General features: G+C 38.0%; 1 protein-coding gene across 1 annotated transcript in view; it reads left to right on the top strand.

The window, feature by feature from the left end:
• Positions 1 to 394: 394 nt before the first annotated feature.
• si (sucrase-isomaltase) overlaps positions 395 to 13,795 on the top strand; it is a 68,324-nt gene continuing 54,923 nt past the window's right edge. Inside the window, exons 1-11 of the mRNA XM_062418773.1 lie at positions 395 to 518; positions 1,974 to 2,059; positions 2,430 to 2,550; positions 3,835 to 3,944; positions 4,241 to 4,392; positions 7,593 to 7,764; positions 8,819 to 8,918; positions 9,480 to 9,592; positions 9,737 to 9,862; positions 12,275 to 12,406; positions 12,883 to 13,002. Of these exons, the coding sequence (XP_062274757.1) occupies positions 395 to 518; positions 1,974 to 2,059; positions 2,430 to 2,550; positions 3,835 to 3,944; positions 4,241 to 4,392; positions 7,593 to 7,764; positions 8,819 to 8,918; positions 9,480 to 9,592; positions 9,737 to 9,862; positions 12,275 to 12,406; positions 12,883 to 13,002 (1,356 nt within the window). The remainder of the gene's footprint in view (positions 519 to 1,973; positions 2,060 to 2,429; positions 2,551 to 3,834; positions 3,945 to 4,240; positions 4,393 to 7,592; positions 7,765 to 8,818; positions 8,919 to 9,479; positions 9,593 to 9,736; positions 9,863 to 12,274; positions 12,407 to 12,882; positions 13,003 to 13,795) is intronic.

Below are 13,795 nucleotides of genomic sequence, written 5' to 3' on the forward strand. Positions count from 1 at the left end.
TCTCTCTCTCTCTTTCTCACACAAAGATTTTCCCAATGTTTCACTTTTTCAAAACTTCACATAGCTTTCTTAAGGTCCAAGGTTAATGCAAGGAAAATATACTGTATATACGTATCAGATCTGTGTTTACTGTATTTTGGTTGTTTTGTGTTTTGTGTGTTTGTGTGTGGGTCCTGCCAATGGGCCTCATTAAGCTGGGAAGTTTTTGAGACCTTTCAGACCTTGCCTTTAGTAAACTTGGTGTCATTAATGAGTGTTAATGATGTTGGCCTTTGTAAACACTCTGTGTGTGTGTGTGTGTGTGTGTGGGTGTGTGTGTGTGTGTGTGTGTGTGTGTGTGTGTGTGTGTGTGTGTGTGTGTGTGTGTGCGTGTGTGTGTGTGTGTGTTTGTTAGATGGGGAGAAGACGGTTCTCGGGTTTGGAGGTGACCCTAATGGTCTTGTTCACATTGATGTCAGTGGTAGCCATCACTCTCGTAATTCTGTTTTTCACTGGAGAACCTGGGCTTACTAAAGATGGTAGGTGAACACACTTATACACACACACTAATCATTTTTCATTCTCATGTTTTCCTAGTGTATAATTGCCAATTAAATTGAATTAGAATGTCCAGATTCATAAGTGGACCTTGAAAGCTTATGGAAGATAAAGGTTTAGACATTATGAAGCACTCCAAAGTATCTGATTAATACAATTTAGGCCACATTTACAAGACCATTTGACAAGACTGTTTCAAAATGTATTTTCTGTGGTGGTTTACCTTAACAAGGACAATAATCTTAATTATTTGTTATGGCCTCACTCATATAATTTACATATTTTAATTAGATCATCTATATAAATAAAGAGACAAATGTAACAAGTGCCATACCCAATTACTGACGTATGCATTCTTTCACATAAACAAATACATAAATCAACACACAACAACACGACAAGACTTACACCTACTATCTTCTATGAAGGTACATATCTATACTGTAGCCTGCATACAAATACATACAGTGAATGTTTCCACCTTTGGATAATGCACATGCAAGTACATGCACACTTCTTTTTTTCCCCTGCAGTTTATGGAGGACACCTGATTTGGTCCCACACTATTCTTTATTTGGATTCTCATTAGCTTCCACAAAGTGTCTTCCTGGGGTCCACATGATCAGATTTTAGTGTCATGTCTTGGTATAAGGGATTACAAATTCAAAATCAGTAAATGTAGTTAGTTATCTTAGTATTGCTCAGTTACAGATCATGTTTGGAAGGTAGGCTATTGCTGTCTTGCTAGGAGTAGCATGAAGATTGATAACAATAAGGTTTTTGACTTTTTAGGTTGGTGTCCCTAACTAGACTAGCTAGACAAATGTGTCCAAAGTTGTTTTACATGCTGTTTCTTCATAACAGGGTAGCTAGCCACTAGCAACTAACAGCAGATTTTTGGAGCATGCAGTATTTCATTGTTCTGGATTGTTTCAATAATAATAATCATTAGTTTGCATAAAAGCACAATATATATCTACTCCCATGTTAATAAGAGTATTAAGAACATGAAAAATATTCTTTTAAAGTTGCCATTAATTTGCAATTAATCAGGAGTTAACTCATGTTAATCATGTGATTAATCTCGATTTACTATTTTAATCGATTGACAGCCCTAGTTAAAACACTTACAACTTTGGAACTACTGAAAGGCAACTTTTGATAGAAGTGGAGTATTCAGTGAGTAATAAGCCAAGAATAATTGATTATATTTCCCATAAAAAAAAATCACACAAATAGCAACAGTGCATCTTCATCGATAGACAGTGAACTATTTTTTTAATGTAAATGTCTGATGATAATTGGTGTAGTTAATCTATTCACTCTGTTCATGTAAGTCTAATAAATTATGTACTCACCATTGGAGATTAGATAATTTTTCTCTGTGAATGTTTATTTTAATGCTGGAGAAAAGTAAACCTTTCATCTTTTGGCAGAAACTACAGAAGCATTCGTTCCTCAGTGTCCAACTATTCCTCTGGCTGAAAGAGTGGACTGTTTCCCTGATGCTGGAGCCTCAAAGGTATGAATGGCTATCAATTCTAAATAATATTTATGAAAGTTTTTTCCAAAAAACAAAAGGGAAACAAAAGATCAAAAACTTTCCCCACAAAGACCTTGGTGGATGTTGAGAAGGAGTTTTCATAAAGCCTGATTATTTTTTACAACTCCTACAACTCAGTTGTTACTGTAAGTATTGTCACAATTGAGTTAGTGTTGCATGTGACAATGATTTCTGTTACCCTGGTTATAATGAGATGATTCAAGCAATGATAATGATAGTGATGATAATTAAAGGCTGGCATTTCCATGATGGTGGTGTTTGTGGTAGCGGAAATGACAGTAATGGCAGTGTGGATGGTATAAGATGTGTGTCCATGTCACCTCAATAGCTACAATGTGAGCAGCGTGGATGTTGCTGGAGCCCACTGGATGAGAAACATGTTCCCTGGTGTTTCTTCCCAACCAACCATGGATACACAGTGGAATCAATGGAGCAACCAGATCCTTATGGTAAATACCTATTTCCCCTCTCTCTGCCCTTCATTCTCACTCTTGCGCTCTCCGACGGATGAAAATAATTTTCCTTTCTTATTAGCTTATTTTTCGAACTGCTCCACATTCCTCTTCCTCACATTTTTTTTCTGTTCACTTTCTTTGCCTAAGGCGTGTCTGTCTGTGAAATATGACATGGATGGCATATCAGAAAACATGATTGACTTTGGTGAATGCAGGTTTTTCTATTTTCTGCTTGATTTCACTGCCTTATGTGAACACAGTTATTGTGTAAAGCAAGAAGGAACATTGGACATTTTAAAGTCTGAAAAACAACATTTCAGTCACATTGTTGGAATAGCAAAATGAATAAATATATTTTGTTGAATTAAAAAAAAACAATATTTTTGGGCTTCTTTTGTGTGGAAAAGGTGGTTACATATAAAAATAGGAAACGCTTAGACAGATAGGAACATTATCAAAAACAGTCATTTCTTTTGGCCTGCCCGAGAAAGGCTTGATGTTATTCAACTTTAATCAACAGAAAAAAATGAAAGCACTCCTTTTTATATAAGTTAAATTGTCTTCAAATATTTTACATGGATTCAGCCATGGTATCGCTTTAGGCTGCTATGCAAATTGCCTATTTACCTCAGAGGCAACTGAGGACTCAGGCTCTGTAAGCATATTGCACCCTTTGATCATATGGGTAAATGGATAACCTGGGAATACATCTGCTTGAATGCATTCCCAGCCCAGCTTGCCTGATGAGTTTTATGTGGAGTGCTCAAACTGTGGGTTGTTGCAGTTTCTTTTTTATTGTTGCTGTTCAGTCGTCAATGTAAGATTAGATATTTTTCATGTAGTGATTAAATGTTTTATTCTGTTTTATTGCTGATTGAATAAGTATTAAAATGGCTGCAAGGTTCATCATTCTCTATTTCCTGTAGGACAGTGTGGCACATTGTGTTCATGACAAGGCCTCTTGATTATTAACACATTAATTAACATTAAACATTATTATTAAAGTATATTGGTCAGAATTGTTGTGGAAATGTGAACATAAGTAGTTAACTAGACAGTGCAGAAGAAACAAAACCTATTTTTGTATATTATCTTAACTGACTCCAGCTCTTTGACCAAAATAACAAAGGCTATAACAGCAACACTATAGTACAAAAATAGTATAATAGTACTATTTTTGTCATTTCATCTTTATCTTTGGGGTTTCGTTGTTGAATGTGATATATATTTTTACTGCATTATAATCTTCACCCTGCTTTTGTTATGTTTGAAATGCAGTAATGAAAGCCAACCTGAAGAGAATGGCCTCTCCTTCTTTATTCAAGGCGCATATTGAAGAGCTGTCATTTCATGCAGAAATGCAGTCAAACAATCGACTCCGATTTAAGGTACTAACTCACACAAAACTGCCTCTCTCTCCTTGTCTGTTTCTGTTAAACACCTTTTTTGCTTGCACACAAATTTACACTCAGATGTCCCCTCACACATTTAGACTGTGACAAAGGAAATTTTAGGATAAATCTAGTCCACTCAAATTCATTTTCAAAAGCAGTTTTATCAAAGCATGTTTAACACAACAGTTTTACAGAACAAAAGAGGACAAGAATAGCAATCTGCACAACTAAGTACAGACATCACTGGGAGATATGAGGCCACACACTCAAACTCTCTTTCCTCTCCTCAGATCTTTGATGCCCACAGGCAGAGGTTTGAGGTCCCCCATGAGCATGTAAGCAGCCTAAACAGTCACCCATCCAGCCCCATCAGCAACACACTGGAGATCACACAGAAACCCTTTGGTCTTATTGTGCGCAGGAAAGAGAACAAAAAAGTCCTGTGAGTGCTCACTATATTGTGTCTTTGTTTGTGTTTGACTGGGGAGGGAGATGTATATAAGAAAAGTAATATAACATTATTTGACATGTAGACAGTGAAGGAAATAGAAAAGACAGCAGACTATGCATACTTCATTCAACAAAAAATATTAGGTGCATCCAGGCATATATGTGCACTATGTGCTAATCTATACAGTATGTATTGTATATACTATGACTGCACCTGTAGCTGAGGATGAGGGCATTACTACATTATTTATGTGGAAGGAATATTGTTATGGTGAATATTATGAATCTGCGACTGCAATGACTGTTCACAGTAGACCATGTGGACGTAATTCTGGAGGCAAAATAACCGTCATAATGCCCCCAAAAATTATAAGTCAAGCTAAGTTGTTGAATATTTGATTTGTCCGTATGCCAGAAATTTGCAGTCTTCTCACAGTAACATTGTTGATGTTTGTCAGTAATTTACCAATGATTCAGTGTGTCTCAGTTGATATAATTAGGTCAAAAAGGTGCTCTGTGTGCTACAAGTGCACATTGTTATGCATTATTCACAGATAATATGACTTCCATGTTCCTTATTAGTTTCCCAGAGCAAAGAGTAATTAGGTTTATGTCGGTCCAAGCACACCAGGGTAACTTAACCCAGGTGTGCTTGGACCGACATGATATCACTCAGAGCCCTGGGCGACATCACAATGATCAATGACCCCTCTAAGATGCGTTCACCAAAACACACACACACACACACACACACACACACACACACACACACACACACACACACACACACACACACACACACACTCATGCACACAGTTCCTATTAAACACCACCAGGCATTAAACAATTATCATGGATACTATGTAGAATATGGCACTGTTTGACAAATAGGGCTTGTGCAGGGACAAGTATCCCTGCAAAGAAGTGATGCATGGAGGTAAATACCTCAAGCATGACTTCATGCACTAATGACATGCTCTGCTGATTGTGGTAAGAGCTGATTGCCATTCATAGCACATGACAAACTTATCTGCAAGATAAAGTTTAATTTACTTTAATCTAGATGGAAAAGGTAATCAAGAAGGTGAAAGATAAAACTACATTGTAAATTTCATGTTGAGTTTTTCATTTGTCCAGACATGACTAGACATTCAGTGAAAGCCATACAACTTAAACAAAAACCAGCTAGACATTAAGACTGATAAGCAAGCAAAAGTGTTAGATCCACATGATACACTAGCTTAATCTGATTCTATTGTTCAATAGTATTTACAGCAGGGATCCTTAGTTTTCACACTGAAGGAAGCCATTTTCATTATAAAAAAACAAACAAACAAACCTCTGTGTGTTCACTGTCTTTTACAGTCTTCACTTGTGGCTACACACAGCTGGAGTGTCATTGCTATATCAACCTTTAGTTTTTCCCAGTAACTTATATCACTTACTGGTTAATGAAGCAGCATTGCACTTTAAACGACCTTCAACCAGAGGCAATGAGATTGCTCTGGAGATTTGTTGAAGATTAGCTACCATTTAGTAACCAAACTCACTTTCTTTTGCTCTCTTATGAGGCCACTTTTTATGTGAATTTCCACCATCACTCAAGTGTGTTTTTCACTGCATTCAGGTGATAGGTCAGACTTCAGGCCTTCAAAATTGTTTATCTTGAAATGTTATATTTCTCCTTCCAAAGGTGACATTTCTTCTCTGCAGTATACTCATCTTAACTTTGAGAATGGACAGCTATATGGAGCTACCTAGGAACCCATTTTACTTTTGAAGTCAGGGTAGTTGTTTGTATCAGTTGATGGAATACACAAAACTCATATTAACATCCAAACCACCAAATACATTCTTAACATTTTCCAGGAGATTTTGTAAACTGTTTTCTAGAGTATCATGAAGACAGAGTACCAGCATTAACATATAACGAGACCTTTTTGGGAGTGGGGAGGGTTGTGTGAACTGGATTTCAAGTAACTTGCAAGTGGATTTAACATGTTTCAGATATAATGTGAAAATAATCAACAGGTAGTTAAGAAAACATTCAGCTAAATGCTGATAGCTAATAGTTTCGTTGCGTGATTATGTGTTATTTAAAATGGCCTTTAGTTCAGACTCATTTATTAGCAGCATTGTGTGAACTCAGCAGAAACCAGGTCTAATTAAAAAATGTAGGTCAAACATTTGTTGTTATTACCTGCCATTTAACTGTGGTCTGATGTTGGATAACCTTTTTTTTGGCTCAGTTGCATTTGATTTTGATACCATAATGTTACATGGTCCACTCTCGCCACTTTGCCAACTTCAATTTTGAAAACTGAAGGGTCATGTTAAGTCCAGAGTGAATGTGAGCTGTCAGGCAATCCAAGCTGTCACATTTCATTCTTATCATGGGCAATATTACAATCAATGTTTTATGATATTTATGAATGTTTTATATAAGCTATATAATCACATGATCAAGAATGCGAGTTCTTGAGAACCCACACATTAGCGTGATAATCAGATTTAAATATTTACTTTTCATGTCATAAAACCCTCACTAGGTCATAATTAAATGTTAATTATGGTATTTCTAGAAATCTGACGTTTATTTATAGACTGAACGTGACAGTGTGTCCTAGTGGAGTAATCACTCGGCTCTTGATCTGTCTGGTTGGTGTGTGGGCATATTGTTCTTGTCATAAAAGCTACGTGTAAATAGATAAGTTCACTGACAACAGTGCCTCCTAGTCATCCTATTGAGTCTGACTGACAGCAGCGACTTTCGCAATGTCCTACTATTGAAGACTACTCGGTTATTATGATTAAAGACTAATTCTGTGTTTCAGTTTGTTTGGGTGCATCTGTGGGTGCATTCATTTGTATTTATATATATGTTTGTTTTGGCAGGTTATTGCACCTAGAGCAAGTTTAGTATTTCACCTACCGGTGTATGTCTTGTTTTGAAGGCTAGAGAAATGCTACCCAGAGGCCTTATTAGAGCTTGATTGGATGGTCTGTCTTCTCACTGTTTTTTCTTTCTACTCCTCCACACGTCCCTGTCTCGTTCCCACTCCCACTGTCTCAACTCAATGCATCTCACGCTCACTTTCTGTCTTACCTCTTACTCTCACACCAGTCTGCCCTCTCACCTCCATAGATTGACCTATTATTTTGTTTTTGTGTCCTGTTCTCTACTACATTCAGGTTTGACACTACAATGGCTCCACTGGTGTTTGAAGACCAGTACCTACAGTTGTCTGCTAAGCTTCCATCCCATAACATTTATGGCTTGGGAGAGCATGTGCATAAACAGTATCGCCATGACACAAACTGGAAAACCTGGCCTATTTTCACCAGAGATGCTTTTCCTAATGGGGTGAGGACGATAACACACATACAACAAACATTCACACACACTAATAAAACAAGAAGCATAAAGAAAAGACTTATGAACGGTAAATTCACCTTCAAAGCCCTGCCAGATGTTCTATTGACATGTCCAAAGTTATTTGCATTTATTTTCAATGTGAGTTGAGTTACCACTGGAGTACATCGAGTCTCAAATACCACCTGCTGGCCAAGCATACAGCTGATACAGAGAGCCATCCAAAGTTTGCCAAAGGCGGACCCTCGTCCTCCGCAATGTTAACCGGCACGCATGCTGTAGCAACCAATTTAGCTATTGCTGTTGAAAGTTTGTTGCCTGTAGAGTTGTTCATGTGTCTCCGTTGCCATCTATCTAGTGTGGTATGCCTTTGGCGAGCAGGAGGAGGGCTCTCTGTAACAGCTGTATGTTAAGCCAGCAATTGGTTTGTCATGTTATGCTTTCAGCATATTTTTAAGCATGCAGTACAATATTTAATTGTTCTGGATTGTTTCAATAATAATACACATGCATTTGCATAAAGCAACCATATGTATCCTCTCCCATGTTGATAAGAGTATTAAACACTTGAAAAGTATCCCTTTAAAGTACATTTAGAACAAATAAAAAAATGTTGCGAGTTAACTCAAGACAATCATGCGATTAATCGCAATTAAAAATTTCAATTGATTGACAGCCCTGATATATATATAAAGTTTGGACACACTTTTGACTGGTCATCATCTCAAGCAGGTTTGAGATGCAATTATCCATGTACATATACCTACACATGTACATACTGATACAGTGTATACTGTTGTTGCATCTATGAAAATATATGTCTGTATTGGAACATTACACACGTGGGCATGTACATGTGTCTAAGTGGCATGTTTATGTGTGTGCTTGTTACGTGTATTCTCCTTCCCAAAGGGCTTAAAATTGAATATCTTGTAAGCTGATTAAGTGGTGAAGTCACCCCCCAGCTTCAGTGAGTCTCCCATTTCCCTTCTGTGCCTCACACCTCTTCCCTATTCATCCATTTGTTTCACTGCCTTCCCTGCAGGGAACACATAACCTCTATGGACACTATCCCTTCTTCCTCTGTCTTGAAGATGAGAGTGGAAAGTCATTTGGGGTCTTCCTAATGAACAGCAATGCTATGGGTAAAGATAAACACACACATACACACGCACATACACTGAAAAGGCAGCAGTGTGTTTAAGAAGGTAGGATCAGTACATACTGTCAATGACAAACTGTACTTTGTTATACAATCATATGATCATACAGTGCGATACTCTGGTAGATACACATACACATACACAGGCACCCCCAATATTACAGTGAATAGATAAATAAATAAAAACATTTAAAATGATTCAAGGGCACATGAGCCATGCCCCATCTTCCTAACACTAATGGATCTACTGTTGCCTCAATCAAAAAATTGTGCTGACAAATCAAAGAGAATATTGCATGACCGTTTCATAAATGTCTCTATAAAGAAGATGACTGAAAGCAAGAGGAATGCCTGCTGACATGTTTCTCTTGTTCATGTCTATAGCCTTTTTATATAAAAGCTGTTTTGTAACACACTGTATTCTTAAAATGGAGGTTATGCTAGTCCAAAGTTGTTTGAGAGGGTATTTTTAGGGTTATGATTTATAGTTAAGAGTAGTATTAACAAATTTTACAGCGTGTTTACCTTTTGTGTCATTTTTTAGAGGTGATTTTGCAGCCCGCTCCAGCTGTGACCTACAGAACAATTGGAGGAGTCCTTGACTTCTATATCCTTTTTGGAGACACACCAGAACAAGTGGTGCAGGAGTTCCTTGAGGTGAGGTGCACATAATTGCTTGTGATTTTCCAAAGGCAACAAAATATACAGGGTATGTTTTGTGGGCAAGTCTGTTGTACTGTGGTTTGTTAGTTGCCTTGGCAGGGCAAATGCAATTAAAATATTTCCAATTATGTTGTCCAGCTCATTGGCAGGCCTGTCATTCCTCCCTACTGGTCACTGGGTTTCCAGCTTTCTCGGTGGGATTACGGAAGCCTGAATGAGGTCAAGAAAACAGTGGAGCGGAATCGTGCTGTGGGCATCCCATATGTAAGATTCTGTCTGCTTGATTTTTATTCTTTTTCTATTTATTTTTCAGGTTTTCTGTACACAGTATGTCAGACAAATATATCTATAATTGCTATCAAAACTATTGCTGCCCCTATCCCAGTCTGTGATTTTTTGCTCATATTCTGGTGATAAAAATGCCTAACAATTGTTTTTTACAATGTTTTCAAATGTATTGTGATTATTTATGATATATTAAGGATTGCAGGTGCATAAATAGCTTCATGTGTTTGGCAATTTCACATTCACTATCTTTAAAACTTGAGCATATAAATTCTGGTCACATTTTGTATGCGCTGTGTTTATTATTACAATACAAATGCACCATAAATTCAGTCTAGGTGTGAGGTTTGGCTGCAAGTTCTTTAGTCCATTCATATGGGCTTGATGCCTTGACAAAGAGAAATAGGCAATCTGCTACAGAGAGACTATGGTTAAATCTGGCCTTAGACAATTATCAATAAACTACTGTAAAGTCTGGAACATGAAAATGTGTTTTTATTGATATTGGTTGGTCTTATCTATCTGAATCATTGATTTTCTTTGCACAGCAGGAAGTGGAAGCGAGGAGTAAAGCGGAGAAGCACGTTTTTATGTTTGACCTCACATGTCAAATGTTGAGAGACTGTTAAAAGAGGTTGCAGGGTTTTCCTTTTCTGAAGACATTATATGCATTTCAAAGGCCAACAGTGTGAAATCATGCAGTGATAATACAGGATATGTGCTGTGGCGGATTTCTTTAGCTGCCACCACAGCTGAATAGCTTTTTGGGGATGGGGGCGGGGGGTGGTGGTGGTGAGGGGAATCAATACTTCACCTTGTGCACCCCTTGTTAAATTTGAACCATTCATGCACTACTGTGTGGTTCCAGAGGCAAGAGCCTTAACCACTACACTATCTGCGGAGACGTGATATGAAGGTTGAAGCAGGAGTTCGACAGACAGTCAGAGTGATAGGGATGGCCTTTAGCTTAGACGGGGTAATCCAGCTTTCTGTCAAATAATGGAGAGTCTGCGGGGCTCTATAGGTTCAATCCCGGGACCACTATTTTTCAAGCATCACTGAATGTTAGTGTTGATCAAAGATCAATCGACTGAGTTCTTTTCATTATCTCATTCATCCTGATCTGAATGTTAAAACTACTCCAACACCTCTTCCCTTCTGAGACACTTGATAAATACCAGTTCTGGTTGACATTTCCTTGCGAATGAGTCTCATAGCTAATCTCCGTCTCAGCCTGCTAACAGTAACGGTAAGAAGACCTTTCCATATGAGCGCTGACGTTTGATGTGTTTTTTTATTCTGTTATTACTAAGGTAAACTCGTAACCCTAATCGTTATACACCATGTCCCCATAAACCACTTCAATTGTATCACAACTCAGCAATGACATCACCAATCAAGGACAGGTTTGGAACTCTGTCTTATCTAAAGAGCAAATGCAAACAATTTTCCAACCCATCTCAGTATTTCCCACTAATAATCTCCAATCTCTCTTTGATATTCAAAGGCATTAGGATGCAGCTGCTTCTTCTCCTGCTGTACTCAGGGACATATTTGATAACCATTATATAGACCACAGAGGGCATTATCACATTCTCCCTAATATGTCTGGAGCTGATTACCATTAGAGGAAGGATCTGGCAGAGCCTTCCAAACCATCTGCTCTATCGATATGAAGTAGATTTTGGCAGACAACCGACAGATAGAGAGTGAGCATAAAGTCACACCCCTGCAAGAAAAAAAGTGTTAACATTCTCGTTGTCCTCCTTAGGTTTAACAGCACATTAGTTTATTGCACTCATGTCAGGTCTCAAAAGGTGCAGCAAAGGCAGGTGAACAGTCAAACTAGCAATTTTTGTTTTTATTTTTTATTTTTTCTGGTTTTTTTTTTTTATTATTTGTTTTTTGTGTGCTAATGCTTAACAGTATGTTTTAAGTCATGCTGGCTTGTGAATATGCTGTGTGAGGATGATGCATTCAGGTCTTATTGAACATGCTGAATTTTGAGTGGATGTGTCCAAGTTATGTACAGAGGCAGAAGCATGAGTGGGTACATTTAAGAGGTATTAAGAGTAATTTTGAATTAATTGCAGTCATGTAAGATGCAAATGTTATTATAATACATGGACCATGCCAGCATATTAGCATCTACAATTATGCTTTGAATATCTAATGAAATCTCCCCCATTTAAAATAAACTCATCAAGTTATTCATAAAGGATATAGTTTTAATAAGATTATCTGAAAGAAAGAATTGGACTTTGTATTTTGGAATTTGGAATATTGTTATCTCTCTACTCGAAAGTAGTAATAACTATTTTGGGAATGGTTGGGAACCTCATGTACATGTGATTCAGGCTTGCTTACTGAAGCATGTTTCTCCTCTTGCAGGACATTCAGTACACTGACATAGACTACATGGAGGATAAGAAAGATTTCACCTATGACAAAATCAAGTTCAAGGAGCTGCCTCAGTTTTATGACTACCTTCATGAGAAGGGGCAGAGATACATCCTCATCCTGGTAAGACATACTTCATTGTCAATCAAGCATGTTGTATACGTGATGCATTAACAGAAACAAGATCATCAAACATCCAGTGCTACTACAAAATAGCTGTCACAATGTACCTTGCAATTCTGTGTTTATATATATGTGTGTGTGTGTGTGTGTGTGTGTGTGTGTGTGTGTGTGTGTGTGTGTGTGTGTGTGTGTGTGTGTGTGTGTGTGTGTGTGTGTGTGTGTGTGTGTGTGTGTGTGTGTGTGTGTGTGTGTGTGTGTGTGTGTGATGATCACCTTATCCTGTGAGGGTCGAAAACCTACTGCCAGTTTGAAGTACTCCTTCTGACATAAACCTCAGAATATTGCAATGTTATGATGTGTTGCTGTTAAATCAATCCAAATTATGTTTTTTATGTTTTCTAAATCAGTCTACATCAAATCGTGGTTCTTTTTTTAAAGTGTCTGCTCTTTTTACAAGTGTATTCATTTGCCCCTAGGACCCTGCAGTAGCCACCAGTAAGAGAGCAGGGAATATTCCATATGAGTCCTATGACCGAGGGACTGAGAAGAACGCCTGGGTCACTGAATCAGATGGGAAAACTCCTCTGTTAGGAGAGGTGAGATGTGTTTGTGTGTGAGACAGAACTGCATACAAATGAAACAATACATTTAGCAGCCTTTTAATTAAGTTCTTATCTCCATTCATGTAAAGAGCTCACTCCAGATAACTTTACCCATTTTACACCAAGCCCTCATCCTACAAATCCTGCCAATAGCTGATGATATTCAGGTCATCAGGTTGTGAAAAGTCATGGATCAGCCTCATGATTAACCTATATTTTATGTGGAAGCACAGGTTTGTCACAGATGTTAGGTGACAAATGTTAGTATATAGTTGAGAACATTCATTTAAATTCCACTGGTATAAGGAACTTACTCTCTATTGGACTTAACATTACAATTGGCAACCAACATAATTTAAACAACCTTTGGTTGGCTTGACTCCCTAAACTGTAGACTGTAAGAGACAGAAGCACATTGAAAAAACAATCAACATTGAAGTTAGTAGGACCCGGACGGGAGGATAGCGGGTCCAGGGCATGAATCTGTCATCCAGACATCTACAACCCCAGGTTACCTGGAGCACGGTCATTTGATATGGTGTGTACCTGTGTGCTCAAGCGTCCAAAAAACTCTTTATCAGAGCTGTCGCTGTGCGCAAATATTGCACCCAAGTCACAGTAAAGCTCACCAAGCGCACTGTCCCCGGACTCTGTGTCAGTCCCAGAGTTAAACAGAGCATCATCCTCTGTTCCATCCAATGGAAAAACAACAAAGCTAGTGAATCTTTTATTCTTCAGATCTGTGCTCATACTGTGTGTCGCTGCAACAGCGCGATAGAAAAGCTGC

The sequence above is a fragment of the Scomber scombrus genome, chromosome 5 (genome assembly GCF_963691925.1).
Source record: "Scomber scombrus chromosome 5, fScoSco1.1, whole genome shotgun sequence".
Lineage (NCBI taxonomy): Eukaryota > Metazoa > Chordata > Actinopteri > Scombriformes > Scombridae > Scomber > Scomber scombrus.